Raw genomic sequence first — 13412 nt, forward strand, 5'->3', positions numbered from 1 at the left:
CCACAACGTCGCAGCCAGCTACCTACAATAATTAACCCCTAATCTGCCGACCGCAAAGCGCCGCTACTGAAGTTATCCTTATGTACCCCTAATCTGCTGCCCCTAACACCGCCGACCTCTATATTATATTTATTAACCCCAAATCTGCCCCCCACAACGTCGCCTCCACCTGCCTACACTTATTAACCCCTAATCTGCCGAGCGGACCGCACCGCTACTATAATAAAGTTATTAACCCCTAATCCGCCTCACTAACCCTATAATAAATAGTATTAACCCCTAATCTGCCCTCCCTAACATCGCCGACACCTAACTTCAATTATTAACCCCTAATCTGCCGACCGGAGCTCACCGCTATTCTAATAAATGTATTAACCCCTAAAGCTAAGTCTAACCCTAACACTAACACCCCCCTAACTTAAATATAATTTAAATCTAACAAAATTAATTAACTCTTATTAAATAAATTATTCCTATTTAAAGCTAAATACTTACCTGTAAAATAAATCCTAATATAGCTACAATATAAATTATAATTATATTATAGCTATTTTAGGATTAATATTTATTTTACAGGTAACTTTGTATTTATTTTAACCAGGTACAATAGCTATTAAATAGTTAAGAACTATTTAATAGCTAAAATAGTTCAAATAATTACAAAATTACCTGTAAAATAAATCCTAACCTAAGTTACAATTAAACCTAACACTATACTATCATTAAATTAATTAAATAAAATACCTACAATTACCTACAATTAAACCTAACACTACACTATCAATACATTAATTAAATACAATACCTACAAATAACTACAATTACATAAATTAACTAAAGTACAAAAAATAAAAAAGAACTAAGTTACAAAAAATAAAAAAATATTTACAAACATAAGAAAAATATTACAACAATTTTAAACTAATTACACCTACTATAAGCCCCCTAATAAAATAACAAAGCCCCCCAAAATAAAAAATGCCCTACCCTATTCTAAATTACTAAAGTTCAAAGCTCTTTTACCTTACCAGCCCTGAACAGGGCCCTTTGCGGGGCATGTCCCAAGAAGTTCAGCTCTTTTGCCAGTAAAAAAAAACATACAATACCCCCCCCCAACATTACAACCCACCACCCACATACCCCTAATCTAACCCAAACCCCCCTTAAATAAACCTAACACTAAGCCCCTGAAGATCATCCTACCTTGTCTTCACCTCACCGGGTATCACCAATCGGTCCTGGCTCCAAAATCTTCATCCAACCCAAGCGGGGGCTGGCGATCCATCATCCGGTGGCTGAAGAGGTCCAGAAGAGGCTCCAAAGTCTTCATCCTATCCGGGAAGAAGAGTAGATCCGGACCGGCAACCATCTTCTTACAAGAGGCATCTTCTATCTTCATCCGATGAGGACCGGCTCCATCCTGAAGACCTCCACCGCGGACCCATCTTCATCCAGCGACGTCCAACTGAAGAATGACGGTTCCTTTAAGGGACGTCATCCAAGATGGCGTCCCTCGAATTCCGATTGGCTGATAGGATTCTATCAGCCAATCGGAATTAAGGTAGGAATATTCTGATTGGCTGATGGAATCAGCCAATCAGAATCAAGTTCAATCCGATTGGCTGATCCAATCAGCCAATCAGATTGAGCTCGCATTCTATTGGCTGTTCCGATCAGCTCAAACAGAACCATTGTTTCCTATGGGGGAATCGTGCACGAGTACGTTTTTGAGGCTGGCCGCGTCCGTAAGCAACTCTGGTATCAAGAGTTGAAGCTGCGTTAAATATGCTCTACGCTCCCTTTTTGGAGCCTAACGCAGCCTTTATGTGGACTCTCAATACCAGAGTTATTTTTATGGTGCGGCCAGAAAAAAGCCGGCGTTAGCTACGCGGGTCCTTACTGACAAAACTCTAAATCTAGCCGTTTGAGAACAAAGCAAAATTTGTGATAAAAGTAAATTGGGAAGTTGCTTAAACTGGCATGCCCTATTTGAATCATGAAAGTTTATGTTGGATTTGACTGTCCCTTTAAACAAACAGATGTATATTCCTTTTTAATCTCAATCTAATAGCTAAACAAATATTTAGATAGGAAAAACATTTTTTGCACTATCATGATTGTTGATTCAAAACTGATAATTCGCCTTAAAAGAGCAAATGACTAGAGAAAAGATGAGAAAAAGATGAGGGAAGGGGAGAGATAAACAAAATATTAGATAATATTAACCCAAGCCTCCCTTGGAGAAAGTAGAACAAGCACAATTTTCAGATTTAGTTTACAGCATAGGCAGCAAAATACATAATGAATATATTTAGCAATAATGTTATACTTTCAAAAATGAAACATTTTATGCATTGCTATAATGTTGAGTTTAATGGTCCTAAAATTCTACTTTGATGTTTGCAGATGGGGAGACCAGATCGTACTAACTAGTACTACAGTGAGTAATTTCATTTAAATATATACTCTACCTGGCTTTATACCCTCTACTCCTTCACCAATGCTTTCCACAATACCAACTCCTTCATGTCCAATCACAACTGGAAAAACCACATCAGTGAGCTTTCCACTAAGTGCATGTTCATCTGAGCGACAGATGCCTGTGGACACCATCTGCCATAAGAGAAAAAATAAAATATATTACATTAACCAACATTAGCTTTTAAAACAGACAGCTCTGATTGGTGCAATTAAAAGACAAACACTCAAAAACAATAACCATGAATATTGTTGTTAAAAAAACAAAACAACTAACATACTGTCACATAGACAAAACTTACTCATCTGACACATAGCACTCAAGACATATAACATTCCTGAGCATACCTCAGTATGCCCTTGTAGAAAGGGGACTAGTTTCAATAGGGGATTCCAAGAGAAATAGGTAAATTTGAAATTCATAAAAGTAAATTGAAGGTTTTTTAAACTGTATCTATCTGAATCCTGAAAATCTAATTTTGATATCCATGTCTATTTAAGTTGTTACTTAATTTAAAAAAAGATTTATAAATGCAACATGTAAAGCCTATTTAGTGCTTTTTGTGCTTTGATTTCCTTTCATAACTTTATGCATTTTTTCAGTTCTGAAGCTTTTAAGTGTATCACACAGGGTCTCATCCAGTGTCTATTGCAAAGAGTAATATAAAAACTATAGCTAAAAAAACACATAAAAGGAAGTAGCCTTCAATTCACCTGTTTTACAAGGTCTAAAAGATGCTCACAGTTCAGGAGACCTTACAGAAGGGCTTGCTGGGATCGCTAAAGTTTGAGAAATATACAAAATAAAAGCCTTTAATGTGTACTCACTGCTGACCAAGAGTATTTTTATTTGATCATTTTCAGTTCCTTATTATGTGTATGTCTTCACTCTAAATAATGTATATTGTTATGCTAACTGAATAGCCACATAGGCCTCTATTTATCAAGCCGTCGACTTTCTTGCATTCGACGGCACCAACACGCTCACCTAAGTTCGCCTAATATCGCTGCCGCGGACCTGAATACGTTCTCCAAAGTTACCAAAAAGCTGTCAAAAAGCTGCGTACCAAGTACGGTGCGATGAGCAGCGGACTGTTAACTAACAGTCATCGATCTCGCTTCTCTTTGGCTTTTTTTTCAGCTTTCTTGGTATACTGTCACTAAACACCCACACTATACTAACTGTTTTACCCCGTATATAGCTGCTCCCGGACCCCGCTGCAACGAAATAAAGTTATTAACCCCTAAACCGCCACTCCCGGAGCCCACCGCAACTCTAATAAATGTATTAACCCCTAAACCGCCGCCCCCTGAGCCCACTGCCACCTACATTATACATATTAACCCCTAATCTTCCGCCCCTATACCGCCGCCACCTACATAAAGTTATTAACCCCTATCCTGGCACTCCCGTACCCCGCCGCAACTAAATAAAGTGTTTAACCCCTAAACCACCGCTCCCGGAGCCCACCGCCACCTACATTATATTTATTAACCCCTAATCTGCCCCCCCTACACCACCGCCACCTACATTATATTTAATAACTCCTAATCTGCCCCCCCTACACTGCCGCCACTATATTAAATGTATTAACCCCTAAACCTAAGTCTAACATTAAACCTAACTGAAATATAATTTAAATAAATCTAAATAAATTATTCCTATTTAAAACTAAATACTTACCTATAAAATAAATCCTAAGATAGCTACAATATAACTAATAGTTACATTGAAGCTATTTTAGGATTTATTTTTATTTTACAGGCAACTTTGTATTTATTTTAACTAGCTACAATAGTTATTAAATAGTTATTAATTATTTAATAACTACCTAGTTAAAATAAAGACAAAAGTACCTGTAAAATAAAACCTAACCTAAGTTACAATTACACCTAACATTGCACTATCATTAAATTAATTACCTACATTAACTACAATTAAATAAAATTAAATAAAATTAAATAACATTATCTAAAGTACAAAAAAACCACTAAATTACAGAAAATAATAAAATAATTACAAGTTTTTAAAACTAATTACACCTAAACTAATCCCCCTAATAAAATAAAAAAGTCCCCCAAAATAATAAAAAGCCCTACCCTATACTAAATTATGAATAGCACTTAAAAGGGCCTTTTGCGGGGCATTGCCCCAAAGTAATCAGCTCTTTTACCTGTAAAATACCCCCCCAACATTAAAACCCACCACCCACACACCCAACCCTACTCTAAAACCCACCCAATCCCCCCTTAAAAAAACCTAACACTACCCCCTTGAAGATCACCCTACCTTGAGACGTCTTCACCCAACCGGGCCGAAGTCCTCCACGAAGCCGGGCGAAGTGGTCCTCCAGAAGGCAGCAGTCTTCATCCAAGCCGGCAAGAAGAGGTCCTCCAGACGGGCAAAAGTCTTCATCCAGGCAGCATCTTCTATCTTCATCCATCTGGCTCGGAGCGGCTCCATCTTCAAGACATCCGACGCGGAGCATACTCTTCCAACGACATCCGCCGACTGAATGAAGGTACCTTTAAATGACGTCATCCAAGATGGCGTCCCTTGAATTCCAATTAACTGATAGAATTCTATCAGCCAACGGGAATTAAGGTAGGAAAAATCCTATTGGCTGATGCAAACAGCCAATACGATTGAAGTTCAATCCTATTGGCTGATCCAATCAGCCAATAGGATTGAGCTCGCATTCTATTGGCTGATTAGAACAGCCAATAGAATGCAAGCTCAATCCTATTGGCTGATTGGATCAGCCAATAGGATTTTTCCTACCTTAATTCCGATTGGCTGATAGGATTCTATCAGCCAATCGGAATTCAAGGGACGCCATCTTGGATGACGTCACTTAAAGGTACCTTCATTCAGTCGTCGGATGTCGTTGGAAGAGGATGCTCCGCGTCTGATGTCTTGAAGATGGACCCGCTCCGCGCCAGATGGATCAAGATAGAAGATGCCCGTCTGGAGGACCACTTCGCCCGGCTTTGTGGAGAACTTCGGCCCGGTTGGGTAAAGACGTCTCAAGGTAGGGTGATCTTCAAGGGGTTAGCGTTAGGTTTTTTTTAAGGGGGGATTGGGTGAGTTTTAGATTAGGGTTGGGTGTGGGGGTGGTGGGTTTTAATGTTGGTGGGTATTGTACCTTTTTTTTTACAGGTAAAAGAGCTGATTACTTTGGGGCAATGCCCCGCAAAAGGCCCTTTTAAGGGCTATTCATAATTTAGTATAGGGTAGGGCTTTTTATTATTTTGGGGCCTTTTTTATTTTATTAGGGGGATTAGATTAGGTGGAATTAGTTTAAAAAAACTTGTAATTATTTTATTATTTTCTGTAATTTAGTGTTTGTTTTTGTACTTTAGATAATTTTATTTTATTTTATTGTAGTTAATTGTAGTTAATGTAGGTAATTAATTTAATGATAGTGTAGTGTTAGGTGTAATTGTAACTTAGGTTAGGTTTTTATTTTACAGGTATTTTTGTATTTATTTTAGCTAGGTAGTTATTAAATAGTTATTAACTATTTAATAACTATTCTACCTAGTTAAAATAAATACAAAGTTGCCTGTAAAATAAAAATAAACCCTAAGATAGCTACAATGTAACTATTAGTTATATTGTAGCTATCTTAGGGTTTATTTTATAGGTATTTAGTTTTAAATAGGAATAATTTATTTCGATTTAATTAAATTATATTTAAGTTAGTGGGTGTTAGGGTTAGGGTTAGACTTAGGTTTAGGGGTTAATTTAATATAGTGGCGGCGGCAGAGTAGGGGTTAAGAAATATAATGTAGGTGGCGGCGGTGTAGGGGTGGCAGATTAAAGGTTAAGAAATATAATGTAGGTGGCGGCGGTGTAGGGGGGGCAGATTAGGGGTTAAGAAATATAATGTAGGTGGCGGTGGGCTCTGGGAGCGGCGGTTTAGCGGTTAAACACTTTATTTTGATGCGGCGGGGTCCGGGAGCGGCGGTTTAGGGGTTAATAAGCGTAATGTAGGTGGTGGCGGTGTAGGGAGGGCAGATTAGGGGTGTTTAGATTCGGGGTACATGTTTGGGTGTGTTTAGATTCGGGGTACATGTTTGGGTGCTTTCCGACTCCCATTGATTCCTATGGCATCCGCGGCCTCCAGGGCGGCGGATAGAAAACCAGGTACGCTGGGCCGGAAAAGTGCCGAGCGTACCTGCTAGTTATTTGATAACTAGCAAAAGTAGTCAGATTGTGCCGAACTTGCGTTTGGGACATATGTAGTGATGTAAGCATTGATCTGTGTCGGACTGAGTCCGGCAGATCGTATGTTATGTCACTAAATTCTACTTTTTACGGTCTGTAGGGTTTGATAACTAAGCCAAATCAGGCTCGCCACAAATACGCTGCGGAATTCCAGCGTATTTGCGGGTGATGGCTTGATAAATAGAGGCCATACTGTCTATAGAGAAGTAACATGTCACTGACATGAGAAAAGACAGAGGGGGTGGAGAAGAGTAGAGGACCCAGAACAGATCCTTGAGGTATATACCTAGTCATCTCCAAAACAAGGGGCAGACTCATAGCTACTAATCCTGCAAGCTGAGCTTGCTGTGCAGCTTCTCTAACCATATTATCACTAGTGATGTCCCGAACTGTTCGCACCGCGAACGGTTCCCAGCGAACATAGCTTGTTCGCGTTCGGAGTCTGCGGGCAAACACATGGCGATGTTCGATCCGCCCCTATGTGTCATCATTGAGGAAACTTTGACCCTGTATGTCACAGCCGCCTGACACATTAGAGCCAATCAACATCAGACACTCCCTCACAGACCCTCCCAGCTACTCGGAATCCGCCATTTTAGACTCATAACGACCTTGCTTTCTTAATGAGAGGACGTGTTGTGTTTTTGCTCCTGACATTAATAGGAAAAACATAGCTAGGCTAGTGTATTTAGTGTCCACTACAGTCCAGAAGGATTCCACTCATCTCTGCTGCAAGGACAGCACCCCAAAAAGCCCTTTTTAGGGCTATATTTTGTGCCGTTTTTCTGGGGGGGGGGGGGTTGTATTTTTTTATTAGCATTTGCCTGGCTTTCAGCCTGTGTGTTTAAGGCTCACAGCATATGCTGTGATTACTGCCACCACTGATATCTCCCTAACAACATTAGTTTAAATTTAACTAACCAAAAATTTTAAGTATTTTGCTAGTGTAATTTTTTTTCATTTTCTATCAGGCCTGTGTCACACAGCATATACTCTGGTTCATTGCTCTGTGCCAGCCACCAGTGTTAATATCCGTTTATAACATTATTTTAAATTTAAAAAAAAAAAAAAATATTTTGCTAGTGTAATCTAATTACATTTTCTATCAGGCCTGTGCCTGTCAGGCTCAACAGAATTAATATACCTCATATTTTTTTTCACTCTTTTGGTTAATTGGTCTGTGCCAGGCAGCCACCTGTAATCTAATATAATTTCCTATCAGGCCTGTGTGCTTTGCTGACATACAGAGCCTACTGTGTTTACTTGCTGCCCTCCCTAATCTATGAGCCACGGCTCATATGTGTTTAACCTTTTTTTAATTTCCCCCCCATAAAAATAATTTAAATCATTTTTCTAGTGTAATCTAATAGTATTTTCTATCAGGCGTGTGTGTTTATCTGACTTACAGATCCTACTGTTTTTAATAGCTGCCTTCCAAGGCTATCAGCCACGACTCATATGTATGTGCTTAACCTTTTTCTTTAAATTGCCAAAAAAAAAGTCTTTAAATCATTATGCTAGTGTAATCTATTTTTATTTTCTATCAGGCCTGTGTCTAACTGTCTATCTGACTTACACAGCATACTGTTGTTAATTGCTGCCCTACGTACCAGCCAGCCAGTGCGACCACTCATATGTGCATTACACTTCTTAACATTATTTTAATATTAAAATCTAAAATTTTAAAATATTTTGCTAGTGTAATCTAACTTAATTTTCTATCAGGCCTGTGTTTTTGTCACACAGCATACTGTGTTAAATTGCTGCCCTACCTACCATCCACGACTCATATCTGCCAGCCTGTGTGCCAGGCCCAACTAGCCAATTAGTGGCACCAATCACAATTCTTGTAACAGTATCAAAAAAATTAAAATTCATAATTGTTTGGAGTGCAAATATTCAGTCTACTAGTGCCATTGAATTGCAGTTTCCTCCTGCCTGCCAGCCTGTGTGCCAGTCACAAACTAGCTAATTAGTGCCACCAATTCTAGTTGTTGTAAAAGTATTGTTAATCTTTAAAATTCCAAATTGATCACTTGTGATTCATCAGTTTGCTCGTGCCATTGAATTGCACTTTCCTCCTGCCTGCCAGTGTGTTTTCCAGGCCCAACTAGCCAATTAGTGGCACCAATCATAATTCTTGTAACAGTATCTAAAAATTTAAAAATCTCCTAGTGCCATTGAATTGCATTTTCCTCCTGCCTGCCAGCCTGTGTGCCAGGCCGACTTTCAAAATATTTACACCAATCATATTTGTTGTCACAGTATTTTTAATAATTAAAAATTAAAATGTTTTGGTAATTGTTGTTCTGAATCCTCAGTTTGCTCGTGCCATTGAATTGCACTTTCCTCCTGCCTTGCAGCCTGTGTGCCAGGCTCACCTAGCCAATTATTGCCAGCAATCATATTTCTTTTAACAGTATTGCAAAAATTCTCAATCATCACTGTTTTGACTGTCAGTATTCAGTCTCCTAGTGTCCTTGAATTGCATTTACCTCCTGCCTGCCAGCCCGTGTGCCTGGCCGTCTTGCCAACTATTTACACCAATCAAAATTGTTGTCACAGTATTGTTACTAATAAAAATTAAAACATTTTGGATTGTTGTTCTTAATCCTCCTATTGCTCGTGCCACTGAATTGCACTTTTCTCCTGCCTGCCAGCCTGTGTGCCAGGCCGACTTTCAAAATATTTACACCAATCATATTTGTTGTCACAGTATTCTTAAAAATTAAAATATTTGGTAATTGTTTTTCTGAATTCTCAGTTTGCTCGTGCCATTGAATTGCACTTTCCTCCTGCCTTGCAGCCTGTGTGCCAGCAATCATATTTCTTTTAACAGTATTGCAAAAATTGTCAATCATCACTGTTTTGAGTGTCAATCTGCATTCTACTAGTGCCCTTGAATTGCATTTTCCTACTGCCTGCCTGCCTGTGTGCCAGTCCCAACTAGCCAATTAGTGCCACCAATCATATTTCTTTTAACAGGATTGGAATTATTGTTAATCATAACTGTTTTGACTGTGATTCTTCAGTCTCCTAGTGCCATTGAATTGCAGTTTCCTTTCTCCCAGCGTGTGTGCCAGACAAGCCCATTTTTCAACTAGTGCCAACAATCATATTTGTTGTCACAGTACTTTTAATATATTAAAAAATTAACAATTTGTGATTTTTAAAACATCTGTCTTTTTGGTTGTTGTCAATCTCACAGCGTATACTGTGCCCACTTGCACAGTGCCACCACTCCTATAATTGGTGTTATAGTATTGTCAGTGTCCATTTAAAAAAAAATGACAGGCAGAGGCAGGCCACCCCGTAGGTTCCGTGGTCGTGGTGCTGTGATTCCTTTAGACCCTACAAATATGCACATTGTTCAGACGCCGGGTGCCAGGGGGACGCGAAAAGTTCTGAGGAGGACCAAGTTGAATGGCTAACACAGGACACCCAATCTTCTACAGCTTCCGCTGCTAGTCCTCCTAACCTTGACGCCACATCTACGTCCAGCTGTGCTTTGGGCAGGTCTCAAGTGACCAGTGCCACTCACCCGCCTGTCGCCACCACCAACACTAGCACCACAGCCGCTTCACTTGATCTGTCACAGGAGTTATTGACACATCAGTTGGAAGAAATGATTGATGCGCAACCATCATTGACAGAGGATGTAGATAACAGTGATCAGTCTCAGTCAAGCAGCATTACCGACATGGAGGTACGGTGTGATGATGATGATGATGATGTTGTACCTGCTGCTGCTTCCTTTCTTGATGTGTCAGATACAAGTGAAGCGGTTGATGATGATGTGTCGGTGGATGTCACATGGGTGCCTGCTAGAAGATAAGAAGAAGAGGGGGAAAGTTCAGATGGGGAGACAGAGAGGAGGAGGAGACGATTTGGAAGCATGGGGAGGTCGTCTCAAGGAGCTAGTGGCACAGTCAGACAGCATGCATCGGCACCCGGGGTCAGCCAGACAGCACGCCGACGCCCATCAACGCATGCTGTTGCCACCACCAGAATGCCATCATCACAGAGCTCAGCAGTGTGGCATTTTTTTTGTGTGTCTGCCTCTGACAACAGCGATGCCATTTGCAACCTGTGCCAAAAGAAACTGAGTCGTGGGAAGTCCAACACCCACCTAGGTACAACTGCTTTGCAAAGGCACATGGTCTCCCATCACAAAGGCCGATGGGAAGAACACATGAGTAGAAGCAGCACACAAAGTGAAAGCCGCCCTCCTCCTCCTGCTCCAGCATCTTCAGCCACGTCAACCAGTGCTGTCCTCCTTGCCCCCTCTCAACCATCCTCCACTGAGTCTCTCTTACGTAGCAGTTCCTGGTCATCTGCCCACAGTCAGGTGTCTGTCAAGGACATGTTTGAGCGTAAGAAGCCAATTTCTCAAAGTCACCCCCTTGCCCGGCGTCTGACAGCTAACTTGTCTGAACTCTTAGCCCACCAGCTTTTACCATACAAGCTGGTGGAGTCTGATGCATTTAAAAAAATTGTATCTATTGGGACACCGCAGTGGAAGGTACGTGGCAGAAATTTCTTTTCACAAAAGGCCATCCCAAACCTGTACTCTGTTGTGAGAAAGGAAGTTATGGCATGTCTGGCACACAGCGTTGGGGCAAGGGTCCATATGACCACGGATAGCTGGTCTGCAAAGCATGGTCAGGGCAGGTATATCACCTACACTGCGCATTGGGTAAACCTGCTGACTTCTGACAAGCATGGAATGTGTGGCTCTGCAGAAGAGTTGGTGACACCGCCACGACTTGCAGGCAGGCCTGCTGCTACCTCCTCTACTCCTCCTACTCCATCCTCTTCCCTAACCTCTTCCTCGGCTGAGTCCTCTTCAACTTCTGCTTCTTGCTCCACATCTATGGCACCCCCCAGCTCCCCAGGTACTATGCTACATCCCGTGTATGGTAGTGTCACACCTTCTTGGGGTTGACTTGCCTGAAAGCGGAGAGTCACACCGGAACAGCACTCCTGACTGCCCTGAACGCACAGGTGGATCAGTGGCTGACTCCGCACCCACTGGAGATTGGCAAGGTTGTTTCTGACAATGGAAGTAATTTGGTGGCGGCATTGAAATTGGGCAAGTTGACACATGTGCTGTGCATGGCACATGTGTGTAATCTGATTGTACAATGATTTGTGCACAAGTACCCAGGCTTACAGGATGTCCTGAAGCAGGCAAGGAAGGTGTGTGGCCATTTCAGGCGTTCCTACATGGCCATGGCGCACTTGTCCGATATCCAGCGTCGAAACAACCTGCCAGTGAGGCACTTGATTTGCGACAGCCCGACACGGTGGAATTCAACACTCCTAATGTTTGACCGCCTGCTCCAACAAGAAAAAGCTGTTAATGAGTATTTGTATGACCGGGGTGCTAGGACAGTCTCTGGGGAGCTGGGGATATTTTTGCCAAATTACTGGACGCTCATGCGCAATGCCTGTAGGCTCATGCGTCCTTTTGAGGAGGTGACAAACCTTGTCAGTCGCACCGAAGGCACCATCAGCGACATCATACCATTTGTTTTCTTCCTGGAGCGTTCCCTGCGAAGAGTGCTGGATCAGGCCGTAGATGAGCGTGAAGAGGAAGAGGAAGAGTTGTGGTCTCCATCACCCCCACAAACAGCCTTATCAGCATCGCTTGCTGGACCTGCGGCAATGCAGGAAGAGGATTGTGAGGAAGAGGAGTCAGAGGAGGAATGTGGCTTTGAGGAGGAGGAGGAGGAGGAAGACAGAGCACAACAGGCATCCCAAGGTGCTTGTTGTTGTCACCTCTCTGGTACAAGTGGTGTTGTACGTGGCTGGGGGGAAGAAGATACCCTCAGTGAGATCAGTGAGGAGGAACAGGACATGATTAGCTCGGCATCCAACCTTGTTCAAATGGGTTCTTTCATGCTGTCGTGCCTGTTGAGGGACCCTCGTATAAAAAAGCTGAAGGAGAACGACCTGTACTGGGTGTCCACGCTCCTCGACCCCCGGTATAAGCATAAAGTGCCTGAAATGTTACCAAATTTCCGCAAGTCGGAAAGGATGGAGCATTTTAAGAATAAATTAAAAACTATGCTTTACACAGCGTATAAGGGTGATGTCACAGCACCACGGGAATGTAACAGTGGAAGAGATTAAATTAATCCTCCTCCCACGAACACGGCGGCAAGGACAGGACGCTTTCCTGACGTCTTGTTGATGGAGGACATGCGTACCTTTTTAACTCCCATGCATCCCCAGAGCCTTTCGGGATCCAGCCTCAGAGAAAGACTCAACCGACAGGTAGCAGACTACCTAGCTTTAACTGCGGATCTTGACACTCTCAGGAGCGATGGACCCCTTGACTACTGGGTGTGCAGGCTTGACTTATGGCCTGAGCTATCCCAATTTGCAATGGAACTTCTGGCCTGCCCCGCTTCAAGTGTCCTGTCCGAAAGGACTTTCAGTGCAGCAGGAGGTTTTGTCACTGAGAAGAGAAGTCGCCTAGGTCAAAAAAGCCTTGACTATCTCACTTTTATAAAAATGAATGTGGGCTGGATCCCGAAGGGACTGACATTGGGCGATACATTTGACTAAAAAAGGCCTGATGATGAGATGAGCTGGCTTGGGCTACAACTGGTACACAGGCTGGCCTTTTTTTTTCTTATTAAGCCGGATGACTTGCTTGACTTATCCGCCAACAACTAGTGTTCAAGCCACAAGCTTA

General features: G+C 41.9%; 1 protein-coding gene across 4 annotated transcripts in view; it reads right to left on the reverse strand.

Moving 5' to 3' along the window:
- LOC128649917 (alcohol dehydrogenase 1-like) overlaps nucleotides 1-13412 on the reverse strand; it is a 174682-nt gene that overhangs the window by 96864 nt on the left and 64406 nt on the right. For all 4 annotated transcript variants that reach the window (XM_053703471.1, XM_053703474.1, XM_053703472.1 and 1 more), the window contains exon 3: nucleotides 2472-2613. In XM_053703471.1, the coding sequence (XP_053559446.1) occupies nucleotides 2472-2613 (142 nt within the window). The remainder of the gene's footprint in view (nucleotides 1-2471; nucleotides 2614-13412) is intronic.

This window comes from Bombina bombina, chromosome 2 (assembly GCF_027579735.1).
Source record: "Bombina bombina isolate aBomBom1 chromosome 2, aBomBom1.pri, whole genome shotgun sequence".
NCBI classification, from domain to species: domain Eukaryota; kingdom Metazoa; phylum Chordata; class Amphibia; order Anura; family Bombinatoridae; genus Bombina; species Bombina bombina.